This window comes from Chinchilla lanigera, unplaced genomic scaffold (assembly GCF_000276665.1).
Source record: "Chinchilla lanigera isolate Chin_1 unplaced genomic scaffold, ChiLan1.0 scaffold00123, whole genome shotgun sequence".
NCBI classification, from domain to species: Eukaryota; Metazoa; Chordata; class Mammalia; order Rodentia; family Chinchillidae; genus Chinchilla; species Chinchilla lanigera.
Genome location: NW_004955524.1, coordinates 2,879,301 through 2,895,646, shown reverse-complemented (window position 1 = coordinate 2,895,646; position 16,346 = coordinate 2,879,301). Strand labels below are relative to the sequence as shown.

At 66.0% G+C, this 16,346-nt stretch overlaps 2 protein-coding genes across 5 annotated transcripts in view; one reads left to right on the top strand and one right to left on the bottom strand.

Moving 5' to 3' along the window:
- Positions 1 to 10,993, top strand: part of Crtc1 (CREB regulated transcription coactivator 1) — a 55,948-nt gene extending 44,955 nt beyond the window's left edge. For 2 of the 4 annotated variants that reach the window (XM_005409593.2, XM_005409594.2), the window contains 5 exons: positions 1,055 to 1,366; positions 3,076 to 3,180; positions 5,523 to 5,609; positions 6,053 to 6,233; positions 7,004 to 10,993. In XM_005409593.2, the coding sequence (XP_005409650.1) occupies positions 1,055 to 1,366; positions 3,076 to 3,180; positions 5,523 to 5,609; positions 6,053 to 6,233; positions 7,004 to 7,215 (897 nt within the window). In that variant the 3' untranslated portion in view covers positions 7,216 to 10,993. The remainder of the gene's footprint in view (positions 1 to 1,054; positions 1,367 to 3,075; positions 3,181 to 5,522; positions 5,610 to 6,052; positions 6,234 to 7,003) is intronic. The other 2 variants (XM_013507307.1, XM_013507306.1) reach the window with 2 other exon arrangements.
- Positions 10,994 to 11,341: 348 nt separating this feature from the next.
- LOC102008252 (cartilage oligomeric matrix protein) lies at positions 11,342 to 16,128 on the bottom strand (the record flags this gene model as incomplete). The annotated part of the gene is given in 15 exon segments (XM_013507182.1): positions 11,342 to 11,492; positions 11,581 to 11,720; positions 12,308 to 12,480; positions 12,843 to 13,039; positions 13,243 to 13,291; positions 13,405 to 13,583; positions 13,755 to 13,936; positions 14,025 to 14,077; positions 14,304 to 14,422; positions 14,778 to 14,937; positions 15,087 to 15,194; positions 15,306 to 15,410; positions 15,482 to 15,640; positions 15,715 to 15,789; positions 15,991 to 16,128. Coding segments are annotated over 15 exon segments (1,884 nt in total), but the record flags the coding sequence as incomplete, so codon positions are not given.
- Between the last annotated feature and the right edge of the window lie 218 nt (positions 16,129 to 16,346).

The window sequence follows — 16,346 nt, the reverse complement described above, 5'->3', positions numbered from 1 at the left end:
CTCCCCTCCTCCCCTCCTGTCCTCCCCCTACTTTCCTTTCCCCTTCCCTTCTCTCCTCCCCCTCCCTCCTCCCCTGTCTCTGTCTCTCTCTATCTCTCCCTGTCTTTTTTCTAATCCAGGATGGAACCCAGGTCCTCACCCATGCTAGACCAGGGCTCTGCCAGGGAACCACACCCCAGCCCCTGTTTATCTTTAAATATCCCTAATAGGGAGCTTGCATTGTTTTATTCTTTAACCTGACTGCAAGGCATGGTCTACCTGCAACAACAGCAACACTAACTCCTCCATCCCTCCCATGCCTGGCCTGGCCCCCACCCGCCCTCGTTCCTGTATCGCTTACCCCTTACAAGGCTCTGGAGCCAGTGGCAAGGTGTGGAGGCTCCTGCAGCTGTCTCTGGTCTGCGTGGGCTGCCTGCTCTCCACCCATGCCTCCTGCCTCTTTGCTTTCTGGAAACTCCATTAAAAAAAGAAGTATTTCAACCAGTGGCCTCACAACGTTATAGCAAGTGCTGTACCCCTGCACTACAGCCATCCCTGTTCATGTTGCAGACAAGGTCTCACTGTGTCACTGAGTTACCCAGGCTGGCCTTAAATTTTTCATCCTCCTGCCTCAGCCTCCTGAGTGGCTGGGATGACTGGCATGTGGCCCTACTCCTGGCTGGATATCCTTTTTATTTCCAAACTCCTCTGCTCCTTGGAGGCCGGGTATCCTGCACCCAGCCTCACTCAGAGGGAGGGATCCCCGCCTGCCCCCAGACTCAGTCCCCACATAGGGGCCCCAGCTCTGCCTTCCTGTAGACTGCAGAAGCCCCTGGCTTTCCTCTGCTTAGCTGTCCCTGCCTGCATCTGGCAAGATCCATGCCGCCTCCCTGAGGCTGTCCGTGTCACCACCACCACTTCAGGGGAGCCCCAAGCACAGCACGCCTGGGTCTGAGCCACTCGGGTGCCCCAGTGAAGAGTGCTGTGGGAGCCCTGTGGCCCTGGGCTTGTCCACCTGTCCTGCCCAGCACTCCCGGGGACAGCATGTCCCACCTGACACCTTCTCCCTCCACAGGCGGTGGCCATGGACGCCCTGTCGCTGGAGCAGCAGCTGCCCTACGCCTTCTTCACCCAGGCGGGCTCCCAGCAGCCCCCGCCTCCCCAGCCCCAGCCACCGCCGCCGCCACCGCCCGCCTCCCAGCAGCAGCCACCCCCACCACCCCCGCAGGTGCCCATCGGCCTCCCCCCTGGCGGCCCTCTGATGCCCAGTGCCAGCCTGACTCGGGGGCCACAGCTGCCCCCGCTTGCGGTCACGGTACCGTCCTCTCTCCCCCAGTCCCCCCCAGAGAATCCGGGCCAGCCATCAATGGGGATCGACATCACCTCGGTAAGCCTGGGACAGGGTCCTGCAGGGCCTGGCCGGGGGGCTTGCTGAGGAGGAGCCTGGGGGTCAGAGTGGAAGCCAGTGCTGTCGCAGGCCCGCCCCGACCTCAGGTGGTCACTCCGCGTGTAGATGGGGAAGCTGAGGCAGGGCAGGGTCACTGGCCCAGAGGCCCCCAGTGGGTCGCTTTGTGTTTGGTGGCCCTGCGCTCCCTCTTGGCCCCCGCTGCTCCCAGGCTGGAGGAAAGAATTCCAGAAGTTGGGGGCTGAGCAGAAGGAGGGGCGGGGCCTGTGTGGGAGGCTGTGTGGCGCAAGTGGCTTGGTGCCTGGCTCGCACTCTGGGACCCAGCTGCACAGGGGCTTTTTTGCCTTTAGCTCCTGGGCCCCAAGACTTCCTGATAACAGGGCCCTCATGGGTCACGCCAGAGCATGGCAAGGTCTCCCTTAACCTAGGTGCCAGTCCCAGGGTTCACGTTGCCAGGTGCTCTGCAAAGAACAGGCCCCTTTGGTGCCTGCCCCGGGGACTCGGACCCTCCCAGGTCCCCAGACTGGAAGACTGCTGGTGCCAGGGCGACTCTGGAGGGGGGGCCTGGCCTGGCAGTGGGTGACACTGCAGACAGTGGCCACCAGCATTGCCCTCGTAGGAAGCGGGTTCTCTTTTCTGGGACTGCAGCTTCCCAGGGAACAAGCCGGTGCACCCGCTGCCATTCTGCAGGACCCCTGCCTCCAGTACAAATTCTCCTGTCGCCAACCCTGAGGGACACAAGCCGGTCACTCCCAAGGGACTGTGCTGGCCCCTCCACCCACACCACCCCCACCCCCAGCCTGCTCAGGAAGGCCCCTGAGGACGCGGAGATGGATGTTACGGGGCAGCAGGGCCAGAGCACTCTGGTGGCTCTCCTGGGGGCACAGGACAGGGTCAGGCCAGACCCAGCAAGGGGGTTCCTGGTCCCAACCTGGCCTCGCTGCCTCCCCGGGCTCAAGCCGGGGCGCCCCTCCCACGTCTCAGCTGGTCCACTGTGCCGGCAGTGGTGACTCCCTGGTGACCACCCGTGAGGAGGGCTGGCCTTGCCCACTGCAGTCGGCTCAGGGGCCGAGCTCAGCCAGGCGCCAAGCGAGGGGGAGTCGGGAGGAGGCTGCGGCCGGCTGTGTGCACGTGCGGGCGTGGTGGGAGTACGTGTGTTGTTCACATGTATGTCTGTGTGCGTGCGTGCATGCATTTGCACATGTGCATGTCTGAGTGCACACGTGGGCATATGCACACATGAAGCTGTGTGTGCGCATATATTTGTGTAGGTGTGCGTACGTATACACGAGTGTACGTGAGTGACGCGCACATGGGCTGTGGATGTGGACGCATGGGTCTGCACGCATGTGTGTGCGTGGGTGTGGGTGTGCGCGTATGTACGTTGTGTGTCTGGGTGGCTGTGCATCGGTGGGGGGTGTACACGGTGCTGCCGGTCTCCAGGCTCTGCTGAGTCAGAGTGCGCCCCACTTCTCAGCTCGGTGACGTCCGCACAGCCCCTGTTTGCCGAGCTCCGGCTCACATGGCTCAGGGGTGCCAGGTTCTCTGGCCACCTGCGAGCTACACTGGCATCCGGGCATCCCAGATAGGAATGCCTGCTGGGGCCGTTGGTCAAGCCACCCCAGGACGCCAGGATGGAGGGAGCAGCGGGGGTCAGGGGGCCTCCCTGCCTGACCTGTCTGTCGTCGCAGGCCCCAGCGCTGCAGCAGTACCGCGCTAGTGCCGGCTCGCCTGCCAACCAGTCCCCCACCTCGCCAGTCTCCAATCAAGGCTTCTCGCCCGGGAGCTCCCCACAAGTAAGAGCAGTGTTTCATGCACCCCAAGCCCACCGCCTGCCCCGTGCAGCTTCTGGCCCGCCCCAGCCCGCCCCCTGCGCATCCCCGTCTGCCCCGCCCCCTGCGTTGCGCAGTGTCTGCGCTGCCCACCGCAGCCCAGCCGGCTCGGTCATCCTCGTGCCATCACCGTCCTCCACCGGTCCAGCCAGTGTGCACCCACCAGGTTGCTGGCGCTGGGACCTGGTGACCGCAGCCCGGGCTTGGGGAAGAGCGTGTTCCTCCTCTGGTTCTCAGGCCCCTTTTCCGGGAGCTGCCACCTTCCCGTCGTGCCTTTGTGGTCTCTGGGCAGCGCTGCCAGCCAGGGTGGCAGGGGCTTCCCCCAGATCAGTGACGCAGGAGGTGGATGTAAGCGACCACCCCTGGGCATCCTGCTCAGCGGCTCGTCCTCAGGGACGACCGCTCTGCCCTCAGGACTCACGCAGTGTCAGCACCCGCTCCCAAAGGAGGGCTGGGGTCCCCTTACTTTGGGTCACAGTTGCGGTGACAGCAGCTAGCAGGGGCAGGCTGGCCCCCGGCTGCCTGCCTTTCCTCCCCTGGGAGGGCATGTCCCTCACTCCAGGGCCCTCACCCAGGAAGCCTGTGTGAGCAGGTCTGCGGGCCCTGGGGCCTTGTCCTCACCCACTGAGGAGGGGACTGAGGCTGCCAAAGCCGGGCGCCTTGGTGGTTCTGTCTGTGGGTCTCCAGGGTCTGGGGACCGCATGCCGCCTTCAGCCCTATGGTGAGGCGGGGAGGGCTCCTGGGGTCTTCTGGGTCTGCACACCTGGGCCCCTCCGGAGCTCTGAGTGATGCATCTGCCTCTGCATGTGGCGCCACTGGGGGGAGGGATGGAGGTGCTGGGTGGCCGGTGGGGGCCTCGCCTGGGTGTGTGCCGCGCCTCCTGCGTGGCAGGCAGGGCGGTAGGGGGCAGGGTGTGGGGTCCTCTCTGGAGTGACCCATCGCACCTGGCTGGTTGCCTGGTGGGCAGAGGGTGTGTTGCTGTCTTGTCAGCCCCTGTGTGTGCCTGCTGTCCGTTGTGAGGGCAAGGCCAGCCAGAGACAAGGGACAGGGGCCCTCAGGCGCAGGCACCAGGCAGGACCTGGCTTGGCTTCTGGCCGGGCTCAGTCTCCCAGGATCGCTGGCTTAAGCCCAGGCCCGGGCCCCACGCCGGCTCCACCTGCCGTGTGCACCCTCAGCGGGCTGTCACATCGGTCCAGCCAGGCCCTGGCTTCAGGCCCTGGGGTTCAGTCCCCTATGGGCCTGCCCCTCCGTATGGAGCTGGTGTCCTGGCTCGAGCTGGGGGCTCTTTGTCCGGATTTTGCAGGGTTGGGGTGGGACCCAGGGCCTGGTGCGTGCCAGGCAAGCGCCCTGCCGCTGAGCTGCGCCCCACCCTGGAGCAGCAGGATTTTAGGGAGACGAGGTTTTTCTGCCATTTTGCCGTTCCTCCCTCAAGTCTGCCTTAGCTTTCCTTTCATGTCAGATCCGGTCATCTGCCCTCCCATAGCCTCTGCCAGCGTGCGGGCGGCTGGTGGGTTTGCGGTCCACCTCGCCTGGGACTAGGGCCTTGGCATCCAAGCTCTGGGTAGCCCAGGCACAGGGGATCTTTCTAGGACAAAGCCCGGCTGGGTGCTCAGGGGAGGAGATCCTGGGCCTGTCTCATCACCAGCAGCAGCTGGGGCTGGCCGAGGACTAGCGGTTTCCACAGGGCCTTCCTGTGCCTGCCCGAGCTGGGCTGTCCCCTCTGAGGTCTTATTTCTTGGGGGCCCAGACACCCCTCTGAGCTAGGCACTACCCCCACGCAGGCTCTAAGAGTCCCTGTTCCAGCATCTCCCCCACCCCGTGAGGTCCTCTTCATCCCGCAGCCCGGCCTTCCCTGCCCTGTCCAGCTGGTGGCCAGCTCTGTGCCTTGTCCTGTCCCTATGTGCATGGCCTGTGCCCTGTCCTCTCTCTCCCTGGGGGGTTGGTCTGGGTTCTCCCAGCACAGACCCCATTCCGGACATCCCACGGGGGTCTTCAGCCCCACCGCAGGCTCTCCCGTAGGGCTGTGAGGCACCTGGTGCCTGCTGTCCCCACCCTCCCTACGGTAGAGGTGGAGTCTCCCACACTCGGGCGCAAGGAGAGGGGGTGGGGGACAGCGCTTTAGGGAGTGTAGGGTGCAGAGGCCCTCAGGAGCAGCCGGTGGGAAGCAGCAGTCATCTAGGATTAGGGTACACCCCAGGGCCCCAAGATAGACATGGACCTCAGCATGCCGAGTGCAGGCAGCGTCCGGCAGGGTCCCAGCCCCGCGGGCCTTGGGCGGGGACCACACGGCTCTCTTCTGTCCGCAGCACTCTCCCGCCTTGGGCAGCGTGTTTGGGGACGTGTTCTATGAGCAGCAGATGGCGGCCAGGCAGGCTAACGCTCTGTCCCACCAGGTGAGCGGGGGCCGGGCCGCCGGCTGGCGCCCACAGCAGACGCTCGCCAGGACCCAGCCTCGCGCACCCAGGTCACCTGCCCGGCGCTCTGCTTGCCCCCTTGGTCCCCATCTTGCCCTGGGCTGCAGAGGCCAAGGCACGGTGTGGGTGGCTGGCCACGGCCCCCTGGCCTCTGTGCCTGGCCGGCAGAGAGGAGCCGGGCAGGGGAGGCAGGGCGGGCGCGAGCGGGGCGGGCGCGCCGCAGGCGGCGGCTGTCGGAGCGGCGCGGCGGCGTGACCGCGGGGCTGTGCTGGCTTTGTGTGGCAGCCGGCTCTGGGCATCCGGGCGCAGGGTCTGCTCCCGTCACCCATCACCCACAAGTGTCGGGAGAGGGGTGCCAGCCGCGGGGGCGGGCGGCGACCGCCGGGGGACAGTGCTCACCACCTGGCGCCCTCTGTCCCCAGCTGGAACAGTTCAACATGGTGGAGAGCGCCCTCAGCCCCGGCGGCCTGTACAGCCCAAGCTCCACACTGAACTACTCACAGGTGGCCATGATGGGGCTGGCGGGCAGCCCTGGGAGCCCGCAGGACGCGCAGCCGCTGGGCTACGCCGGCCACAGCGCCATCCCCAACATCATCCTCACAGGTGAGGCCCGGGGCCCGGCCCTCCCGCCCGCCGGGGCGAGGCTCGCTGCGGGCTGCGGGGCAGGTCCAGGACGCCCTCCGGGGCGGCGGCCAGCCCTGTCCTCACAGCGATGGGGAGAAGGGGAGCCCACACTGCCCAGTGGCTGCCCCTCCTCTCCGTCCTGCCCCTTGACTCTCCCGATGGTCCCCAGGGGCATCTCCAGGGAAGAGGGGCACCCTTAGAGACCCCATGGCCCGGCCCTGCGGTGAGGGTGCGGGCGGCCGGAGATGCCACGGAATGGAGACGGTAGCCACAGCTCAGAAAGTCAGGGACTCTCAGACCACTTCCCGGATGGGGAAACAGCCCAGTATTCCCGGAAGGAGCCAGGCTAGAATCAGGGCCCCTGTCGGGCAAGCTGGGGCCCCCACCCCGAACGCCGGCGGGGTCCTCTGGGCACCCACACTCGGCCCCAGCTGCTTCTCGGCAGACTGGGTGGCAGCGCCTGGCAGAGCAGGAGAGTCCCCGCTTCTGCTGGGTCGCGTGATGGAGTTGGTGACACCGCCCTCGCTTTGGGTTGGCCCTCGGTGCCGCTGACAGCTACTCCGTCACTCTGAGGCACCGAGCAGCCTCTCCGGCTGCCGCCCGCCCCCCCAGTGGTGACAGCCAGGACATCCCGGGCCTGGCCACACCTCCTGGAGGACAGCCACCGGCGTGAGCATCGCTGGGCCCTGGAGGCCCACGTCCAGTGTGGTGAAGCCCAGGCTAAGCTGTACCCTTTGTCCCCTACCCAGTGACAGGAGAGTCACCCCCAAGTCTCTCCAAAGACCTGACCAGCACTCTGGCCGGGGTCAGCGACGTCAGCTTCGACCCCGACAGCCAGTTCCCCCTGGATGAACTCAAGATTGACCCCCTGACCCTCGACGGACTGCACATGCTCAACGACCCCGACATGGTCCTGGCTGACCCGGCCACTGAGGACACCTTCCGGATGGATCGGCTGTGAGCGGCCACACCCGGCAGCCTGCCACCGCCACCACTGGCATCTCCCGGAGCCCGGGGACAGCCGCCTGTACCCCTCGCCAACGGCCGAGCTTGTGATTCTGAGCTTGCAATGCCGCCGAGCGCCCCCACCAGCCCGCCCCGCGGTTGTCCACCTCCTGCTGCTGCCCGGTGCCTGAGCCAGGTTGGGACGGTCCCTGCGCTCAAGCCCCAGGTGCCCCTTGTAAGATGCCAACCATGTCGTTCCCAGCGTGGGGGGCCGGGCAGGCTGGGATGGGGGCGTCCGTGGGCAGAGGTGCATTTTCCGACTGTTGTTCAGCTCTCACTGCCTTTCGTGGTCCCCGGTTCCCACACCCTCGCGCCGTCCGTCCCCAGCCCTGGCCAGGTATCCAGCGGGGAGCAGGGCTGGGCGGGGGGATGAAATAAACACTACCTTGATGGCCGAGTCCTTCCGTGGCAGAGCGTGAAGTTTAGAAGGATCTGCTCGGCAGCGATGCCCCCAACCTGTCTCCACCCTGTCCCCCAGCCGGGTCTTCCGGGGGGCCAGCTCCTTCCGAGATGCCTGGCCGGGCCCAGGCCCTGAGGGGGTCTCGGGCCCCCGTGAGGCGGGGGGCATCTGTGGCTCTGACTGCCGGGCCAGCCCCGCCCCTCCCTCGGCGCAGCGCTGGATGAGCGCAGGTCATCTGCGGGGTGGGGCGGGGAGGGACAGCTGGAAACGGTCTGGGCTTTTCTTCGTCTCAGTTCGTATTTCGTGTTGGTTGTAGACAAGTAGCTGAACCCTCCCAGCCGACACTTGCCTGAGAGCATGTTTTTATACTCCCGGGCCCACCGCCTGTCTCTCAAGCTAACTGGAAATGCGGGTGCGGCCGCCCGGCGCCCCCGCCGCATCCCTGTACTTTTTAGTTCCGCTCCCAAGTTCCTTAAAGACAAAAGCGCCGCTTCTTCCAGGCTGGTGAGCACAGTGGGGACTTTGTAGAAGCTCTTGGGGGCCCAAGCCCTTCATTAACAAGGCCATGGCAGACTTCTGGGGCACAGCCTCGGCTTTATTGAGCACCCCCCACCCCCCAGGTGCCCGCCAGACCACGGGTCGGGTGCCTTAAACTTCCTTGACCACCAGCAGCAGCCAGGGCCCCTGCGCCAGGCGTCGGGGCTGGCGGGAAGAGAACCCCAAGGACCAGGGCGGAGCTGCACTTCCTCCCTGCACCCGTTGCTCACGCCCAAGCCGCGGGCAGCTGTCCCAGGCCTCCCCCTCTGCGCTGCGCCAGGATGAGGCAGAGGTGGGCGTTGAGAGGCCTGTGTTTCTGAGACAGGTGCGGGGCCTCCTCACAGAGGCTGGGGTGGTAGTGGGGTGGCGGCAGGACGGGCATGGTCTCCACCAGCCACTTGGGGCGAGGAGCTCCGGTTTTCTGCTAAGTTGGTCTCCCATGCTCCCGCGGCCGCTGCCCACCAGGCGGGCCTCCTGCTTGGTGTATTTCTTCGTGATGTCGAAGCCCGCTGCACAGGGCCTTGGGACCCGCGCACTTGTCCTGGCGCTTTGAGCACCTGCCTGGTGGCTGCTGGCCTGAGAAGGCTGCCCCTCCTCCGCCACTGCATTGTGGCCACTGTCGCTCTGAGCCCCGCCTCCCCGCCCAGGTCTCAGGCCCAGTCTCTGACTGCAGGTTAAGCTGGGAGCAGAGTAGGGACTTTTTTTTTTTAAAGAAAAACTACATGTACATAGCGTTTGATTACCATTAGACCTGTATGTAGAACTTTTTAAAAATGGCCTTAATAAAATGACATGCAACCCACCTGGATGCAATTTTCAAACAAGCATGGGTGGGGGACCCCCCAAGGGAGCCTTGTGGCCCCCACTTCCCGTCTGCCCGGCCACCACCCTCTGCTTTTCTGGGTTCTTGGTGCAGATAGGCAGGCAAGAGGGGACATCACCCACAGCAGGGGCACGGGTGACAGTGTACCAGGGCGATGGGCTGAGGTGGGGGCATCCCCGCATTCTGAGCGGTCTCACCCTCCTGGGCCTGCACAGGCGGTTTGTGGTATTTTTTTTCTGACTTCTCGATATCATTTCTCTACTGCTTACTCCTGAATTGCCAAGACTTTCAGAAATGAGACGACCTCGGGGAGCCTGCCCTTCGTGATGTGAAAATACCGTGATCTCAGCCAAGCTCGCCATGTGGGTGGGTGGCCACAGCGTCGTGTATGGAGACCCGTCACACGTCCTGGCTGGCTCGGACAGGCCGGACCCTACTCCGCCCTCGTGCCGTGCGCTGGCTTCCACCAGGCTCCCGGCCACACGGGCCTCTTCCCTGGGACAGAAGCAAGAGGATGCTGTCCCCCACCTGCCTCAGTTTACTTTCCGTCCTCCAGTTCCCAAAGGGGGGAGTTTGTTCCCCCACAAGGCTCATCAGCTGAGGCTGGAGGTGGGGCAGCCCCTCTCAGTGCTGAGGAGAATTTGTGCCCCCCTCCCTGGCACCGTCTCCTGGGTTTTGGGTGACGTGGGGGCAGGGTCTGACAGTGCGTGTGGCCCTGGAGGGGGCTCAGCTAGGAGGGCCTCCCTGTGTCAGCACGTGTCACCCGGCGTCAGGCCAGGGCAGCTCGTGGTCTTCTGCTGGGGCTGGGGTGTCAGAGTGCGGGGTCGTTTGGAGATGCTCACTGTGGCTCCGTCTTGGGGGACAGGAGCAGGCTAGAGGCCTGCCGGGAGCCAGCAGGGCTTGGGCACAGGGCAGCCACCCTGTGTCGCTGCCCGTCTCTAGGGGGAACCTGGAGCCCCTCTCAGTCCTCACGACCTCTGTGGGCCTCAGGCTGGCTCCAGACCAAATGTCCTTCCAGAGTTGCGCCCTGGACACAGGCTGTACACAGGGAGACCCTGCACCCCCCTCTGGTCCTTAGGGGGTGCTGGCCATAGGCTATGGGGCTAGTGGTACCCAGGTACCCCAGTGGGCCTGTGGTCCCTGTAGGGGAGCATCTGGGCCCCTTGGCCCTGGTCCTGCACTCCCTGCAGGGGTCTCCTGCAGTGTGACTTGGCCCTCCCCTGTTGTTGAAGCCTGAGCCAACCGGGCTGTCAGCTTCCCTGTGGCCCGCGGGGGTCCTGGGCAGGCAGGAGTGGCATCCCCTGTGAGCCTGCAGTACCACGCTGTCACAGACACCGTCTCCCTCCAGGGCCAGGAGATGAGCTGACCTGCACCCAAGCCTGGGTGCTGGGTGTTTCCAAGGGCAGGAGCGTGCCCGCAGGCCCTGCGCCTGGGTTTCCTCCTGCCATTTTCTTAGGCCTGAAGGACTCAGGGCCCTGGCTGCCTCCTGGGCAGGGTGGGGGCAGGGCTGGGCCTCAGGGTGCTGGCTGCAGAGCTGTCGCCCTTCCCCCACTTCCTTCTGACCTCCACATCGGCACCCCAAGCCTGGGATGTGCGGCCCAGGTGAGGGTGGGCTCTGAAGCCGAGGCAGTCCACGATGGGCCTTGGACAGTGCCCGCCAGGTCCCGGGACCTAGTGAGGCCTGGCAGCAGCCTGGAGTAGGGGCCCGGGCCCACGGGCCCCGGAGGAGGCTGCCCGGCGCTGGTGCCACTGATATATGCAAACTGCCTGTCTGCCAGCCCTGCCCCGCGCCCTGCGCCGCTGGCTGTGTCCTCCGCATGCACGCACCGCCGCGGTGTGCCAGCTCCGTGGCAGGCTGAGGTGGGTGCTCAGGGCACTCTCGGCCGCCCCTGCCTGTCCTCTGGCGTGGACGCTTTGTCTTTGTACCTTTGCATCCTTTGTAATGAAATGTAATAAAAATCCAATGTTTTCGTCTCTGCCTCTTCCCTCCCTTCCTCCAGGTCCAAGCAGTAGGCGCGCGAGGTTGCTCTCTGACGCCACACGCAGGCACTGGCGCAGGCTCGACCCTCCTTGCAGCCTGATGCTGGCCGGGAGAGGGCCGTTTACACTTGGGGTGACCACAGACCAGCCACCACCCCCCGAATCTTGCAGCAGACGCTGCAGTGGGAGTTGGCAGGGGAAGTTACCAGTTTCGTTGGACGCAGAGGGCCTGGGGCGATGGCAGGTGTAGCGGGGTCCCCAAGCCAGGGCTGGACAGTCCCCAGCAGGCTGCGGGGCCCCTGGTGCATGCGCACTCCCTCCGCAGCAGAGACGCAGCCAGGGTCCCGCACATGCGCACTTTATTGCCTCCCAGCCCCTCCCTGCCCCCCCCAGGCCGGCCGCAGTGACGGTGCCCATGGTCCCATGGCAGGTCCCCAGCGCGGCCCCTAGGCCCGCTGCAGCCGCTGGGCCTCGTAGTCTTCGGGGATGGTGTCTGTGGAGGGAGGGAGGGTGGCCGGATGAGGGTCCGCTTGGGCCCGGGGACCCCCGCTGGACCCCCACCCGCCCCCCGCGCTGCTCACCGTTGCAGCGGTAGCGCAGGTTGGCCCAGATGATGTTCTCCTGCGAGAAGCAGAAGACGCCCAGGCGCCCGCCCCTCATGGTTGTGTCCAGGACCACGTTGCTGTCGGCCACCAGCTCGGGGCCCTCGTAGAACCGCACCCTGTGGGTGGGGCACAGTGAGGCGGGGTCCTCCCTGGCCCTTCCCTCTCAGAGCCTCAGCAGACAGCCAGGCGGAGGGTGCCCACTCAGGCCTCGGAGCAGGGGGAGCCCTGGCCTGGGCCTCAGCTTCCCTGTGAGAAAGGATGCAAAGGGCCCTGCCCGCGGTAGGTGCTGAGCCGCAGGCTGAGACGCCCTAGCAGCGTGGATGAGGGATCAAGTTCTAACTGAAGGACCACTGGGTGCTGGGTCTTCCTCCTCAGCACAGTGGGGTGTGCCCAGGGCCACACGAGTTCTGTTTTTATTTGGTTTTTGGTGTTGAGGACTGGACCCCGGGCTGCCACATGCAGCTACAGCCTCAGTGCCCCCCCACCATACACTCTAGACAAGGTCTAAGTCACTAAGTTCCCCAGGCTGCATGTGAACTTGGGATCCTCCTGCCTCAGCCTCCCAGAGTGCTAGGATCACAGGTGTGCACCAGCACCCTGCTTCAGAGTATTTCCATTTTACAAATAAAGGGCTCCGAACCCCTGTTCCCCTGGAGCTAGGGTGGAGCAGGGACAACCCCGGCCACAGGGTTCCCAGCCCCACCTGATGTAGCCCACTTGAGGCCGGTGCTGCAGGAACCAGCGGTAGGAGGTCTTGTCCTTCCAGCCCACATTGCGTGGGTCCTTCCAGAGCAGTCGGACCTGTGACGCTGTGTCCCCCGTGTGCCACAGTGCATTCCGCAGCTGCTCCCCGGGGCCGGTGGAGGACTTCACGGCCTGCCATTGTGCAGGGAGCGGGCATCAGAGCACGGAACCCTGCGGGGCCCTCGGACGGAGGCGGGTGGCTGTGGGGTGGGAGACCCTCGAGAAGCTTCCTGGGCCCAGGGCGGGTCTATGTGTGCGCGGACAGAGCAGCAGGTGGGGGTACTGGGAGTCTGCGGGTGGTCTGGAGCCCCAGGAAGACTGTGAGACGCTTTAGGGGCCCAAAGCAAGGCAGGGGGCCTTTGGGGTATTTGAAGGCTTTCGGAGGAGCAGGGAGATTTGGAGCCGGGCATCCCGCGGCGGTAACAGAGCTTTGAGGTCAGTACAGCGATGCTGGGGCTGGGGGCTATAAAGACTTCAGGGGCCGCGGGAGGGACCTTGAGCTGGATGCCAGGCTCAGCCACGGCGCGGAAGGGGTTGGCCTGCCAGTACGTCTGCTCCATCTGCTTCCACATGACCACGTAGAAGCTTGAGCTGTCCTGGTAGCCAAAGATGAAGCCTGCGTAGTCATCGTCTGTGGCCGTGTTCACGTGGAACGTACCCTCGAAGTCCACCCCGTTGAAGGCCGTGTAGCCTGTGCGCAGGGAGAGCAATGGCCTGGGCCCCGCCCCCTAGCGTCTGATCCCGCCCCTGCACCCAGACCCCACCCAAGGCAGCCACGCCCACCAGCCACCAACCACGCCCACCGAGTGCACCAGCACCAGGCCAAGCCCAGCCTCCACCAGCCCCGCCCTGCCTGGAACCCCGCCCCTCCCGGGCCGCGCCCCTTGAGCTCACCCACAGCCAGACCCGGATCACTGTTCATGGTCTGCACGATCTCCATCCCCTGATGAGGAGAAGGGGCTCAGGTCCGCAATGGTGCCCTACTCCTGTCCCCAGCTGAGGCCCGCAGTGGGGGTCCTGTGCAGCCCCAACCCCCCACCTGGGCCTGGCCCCCACCTGATTGAGCACCACCCAATTGGGATCAATCTGCGCGTCACCCTCGGGGTCCAGCACCACCGTCTGGAAGGCCCGGAAGTCGGTGAGAGTGACCTCGGCGTTCTCCGGACACACGTCTATCTGGTCTACCACCTTGTCAGCATCGAAGTCACCCTGGCACTTGTCGCCCACGCCGTCCCCTGAGAGGAAGAGACAACTCCCCCGGTGGGCTCAGCTGTAGGTCCCACCTCGGGCCACACCACGCCCACCCAGGCCCACCCACCCATCCCTGCACATGCCACGCCCGCCCAGCACTGCCCACCCACACCTGGCACTGGCCCCGCGCAGCCCGCGCCCTGCCCTTGTCATACTGTCTGTGTCCTTCTGGTCTGGGTTGGGCACCACGCGGCAGTTGTCCCGACTATCAGGGACACCGTCATTGTCGTCATCATCATCACAGGCATCGCCCTGCCCATCACGGTCTGAGTCCTCCTGGGCACTGTTGGGCACCGTGGGGCAGTTGTCCCGAGAGTCCTGGTGCCCGTCCCCATCTCTAGAGGGGGTTGGGGACAGAGCGACAATGAGATACCCGGAAGACTCACCGGGGCTGCCCAGACACCTACCCGTGGGCACTTCCTTACTGGTCCTGGTCGCTGTCACAAGCATCTCCCACGAAGTCGTGGTCCACATCCCCCTGGGGTGGGGACAGGGGCAGGGGCCGCAGTCAGATCAGGGCAGAGGGGCTCAGATGACACCCACCCCCCAGCTCCACAGCAAGGTCCTCCTGGCCCCAAGGACCCCGCAGGCATCTTGGACTGGGAAGCCCTGGGTCCGAGGGGTGGGCGGGTGCTCCGTACTGGGGTGGGGTCCCCCTAACCCAGCTGGGGCTCAGCCAGGGTCAGGGACTGGCCTACTCTCACCTGGTCGGGGTTGTCCTTCTGGGGACAGTTGTCACAGGCGTCCCCTACACCATCACCGTCACTGTCCTTCTGGTCTGAGTTGGGAACCCTGGGACAGTTATCCACCACGTTGCGGATCCCTGCAGGAACCAGGGGGATGAGGCAGGGACCCAGGACCGCGGCTGGGCCAGGCCTGAGGCCAGCCTGAGACACAGCCAGCCCCTGGGACCCTTAATGAATGGAGCCAGGGGACGGCCCTTCCTCCCTGTGCGCCCAAACTGGAAACCCGGTGACGGCCTCCTGAGCCTCGCCGGGTAAAAGGGGCACGTGCCTGGCCTGCAGCCTCTTACGTAGGGGCCGCCTCCCGCTCCTCCAACGGCCTGCCCCTCCCCTGCCCCTCCGCACAGACCCGCCGGGCCCAGGACCCGGAGAGCCCCAGGTGGGCTCATCCACCGGGCTTCCAAGACGGCTAAGCCCCAGCCCAGCCGCGCTCACGGTCGCCGTCGATGTCGTCATCACAGGCGTCTCCCCGGCCATCTCGGTCTGTGTCCTTCTGGTCATCGTTCTTCTGGGACCGGCAGTTGTCGCACGCATCGCCCCACTTGTCCTTGTCCGTGTTCCGCTGGTCTGGGTTGCGCACCAAGGGGCAGTTGTCCTGGGGTCGGGGCCGGTTAGCGGAAGAGGTCACGTCGCGGGCCCGGGCCTCGGGGGGTCTGGGCTCCAGCGCAGGGAACTCCCCGCTGCGCGGAACGGACGCTCCCGCCAGCCACGCCCCTCTCGCCTAGAACCCGCACACGGCCTCACCCCCTCGTTGGGGACCCCGTCCCCATCTGCATCTGGGTCGCAGGCGTCTCCGATGCCATCGCGGTCCACGTCCTCCTGCCCTGAGTTGGGCACTGTAACGCAGTTGTCCTGGGAACGGGGGTGGAACGGGTGGCATAAGGGCGTGACCTGCAGCCCCGCCCACGCGCCACCAAACCCGGCCCCCCTCTCCCAGGCCGCGCCCCCACCCACCCCGCTCACCTTACGGCACTGGCGCTCCGGGCAGCGCAGCTTCTCGTCCGGGAAGCCATCCAGGTCGGTGTCGCGCCCGCAGAGGAGCCCGTTGCCGGCCCAGCCAACCGCGCACTACGGGGAGGGTCAGTGGGTGCCGGTGGCCGCGCCCTCGGCCCCTCCCAGCGCCCCACGCCTGCACTCACCACGCACGCCCGAGAGCCGTCGCGCTCCAGGACGCAGTGCGCCTTCTCGTGGCACGGGCTGGGCGTCCCGTCGGGGCAGAAGCGCTGCGCGCGTCGCTGGCAGCCGGACGCCTGGTCGCCCACGAAGCCCGGCTGGCATGGGCCACACTGGAAGGAGCCCTGCGCCCAGCGGCAGTCAGCGCGCTGCCGCCCCAGGGCCCCTCTGCACCACCCCGCGCCCCTTCCCAGCTTACCCGGGTGTTGATGCACACGGAGTTGGGAACGCAATTGTGCTGCCCGGTCTCACACTCGTCAATGTCGGTGCAGACCTAGAGGAGGGGACGCAGGGGCCACACCCCACCTGCCACCTCATCCACGCCTCCTGCGCGTGGGTCTCCCTCTACCCTGCTCCCAGCCCTAACCGTCCCGTCGCTGCGGCCCTTCCTGTCCCCAGTCCTCCCACAGGAGCGAAGCTGGACCAAAATGCCCCTCACTTCCCACCTCTGCAAAGAGGGGCCCGCACCCCTCACCTGCTTGCTGGCCTTGGCGAAGGCCAGGCCGACGCCCTCGTGAGCGGGCCCGCTGAACCCGGGCGGGCAGGGGTCACAGCGGAACCCGGGGCTGGTGTTGACGCAGCGGACGCGGGGGAAACAGGGGTGGGCGTTGCACTGGGGACGGGTCCTGGGGTCAGAGCGCACGAGGCTGCACCCCGAGAGCCCTCCCTCCGGGTTTCCGGGACTGGGAGAGTTCAAGAGCCTCACTCAGCCCTCGAGCGGCCCCAGGTGGGACGGAGGCGACCAGCCTTGAGCGTGCAGGGGGCGGGCGCCCCGCGGACTGTTCCTTCAGGGGCGGGGTGCGGAGTTTGAGGGGCGGGCATCCCCGGCGG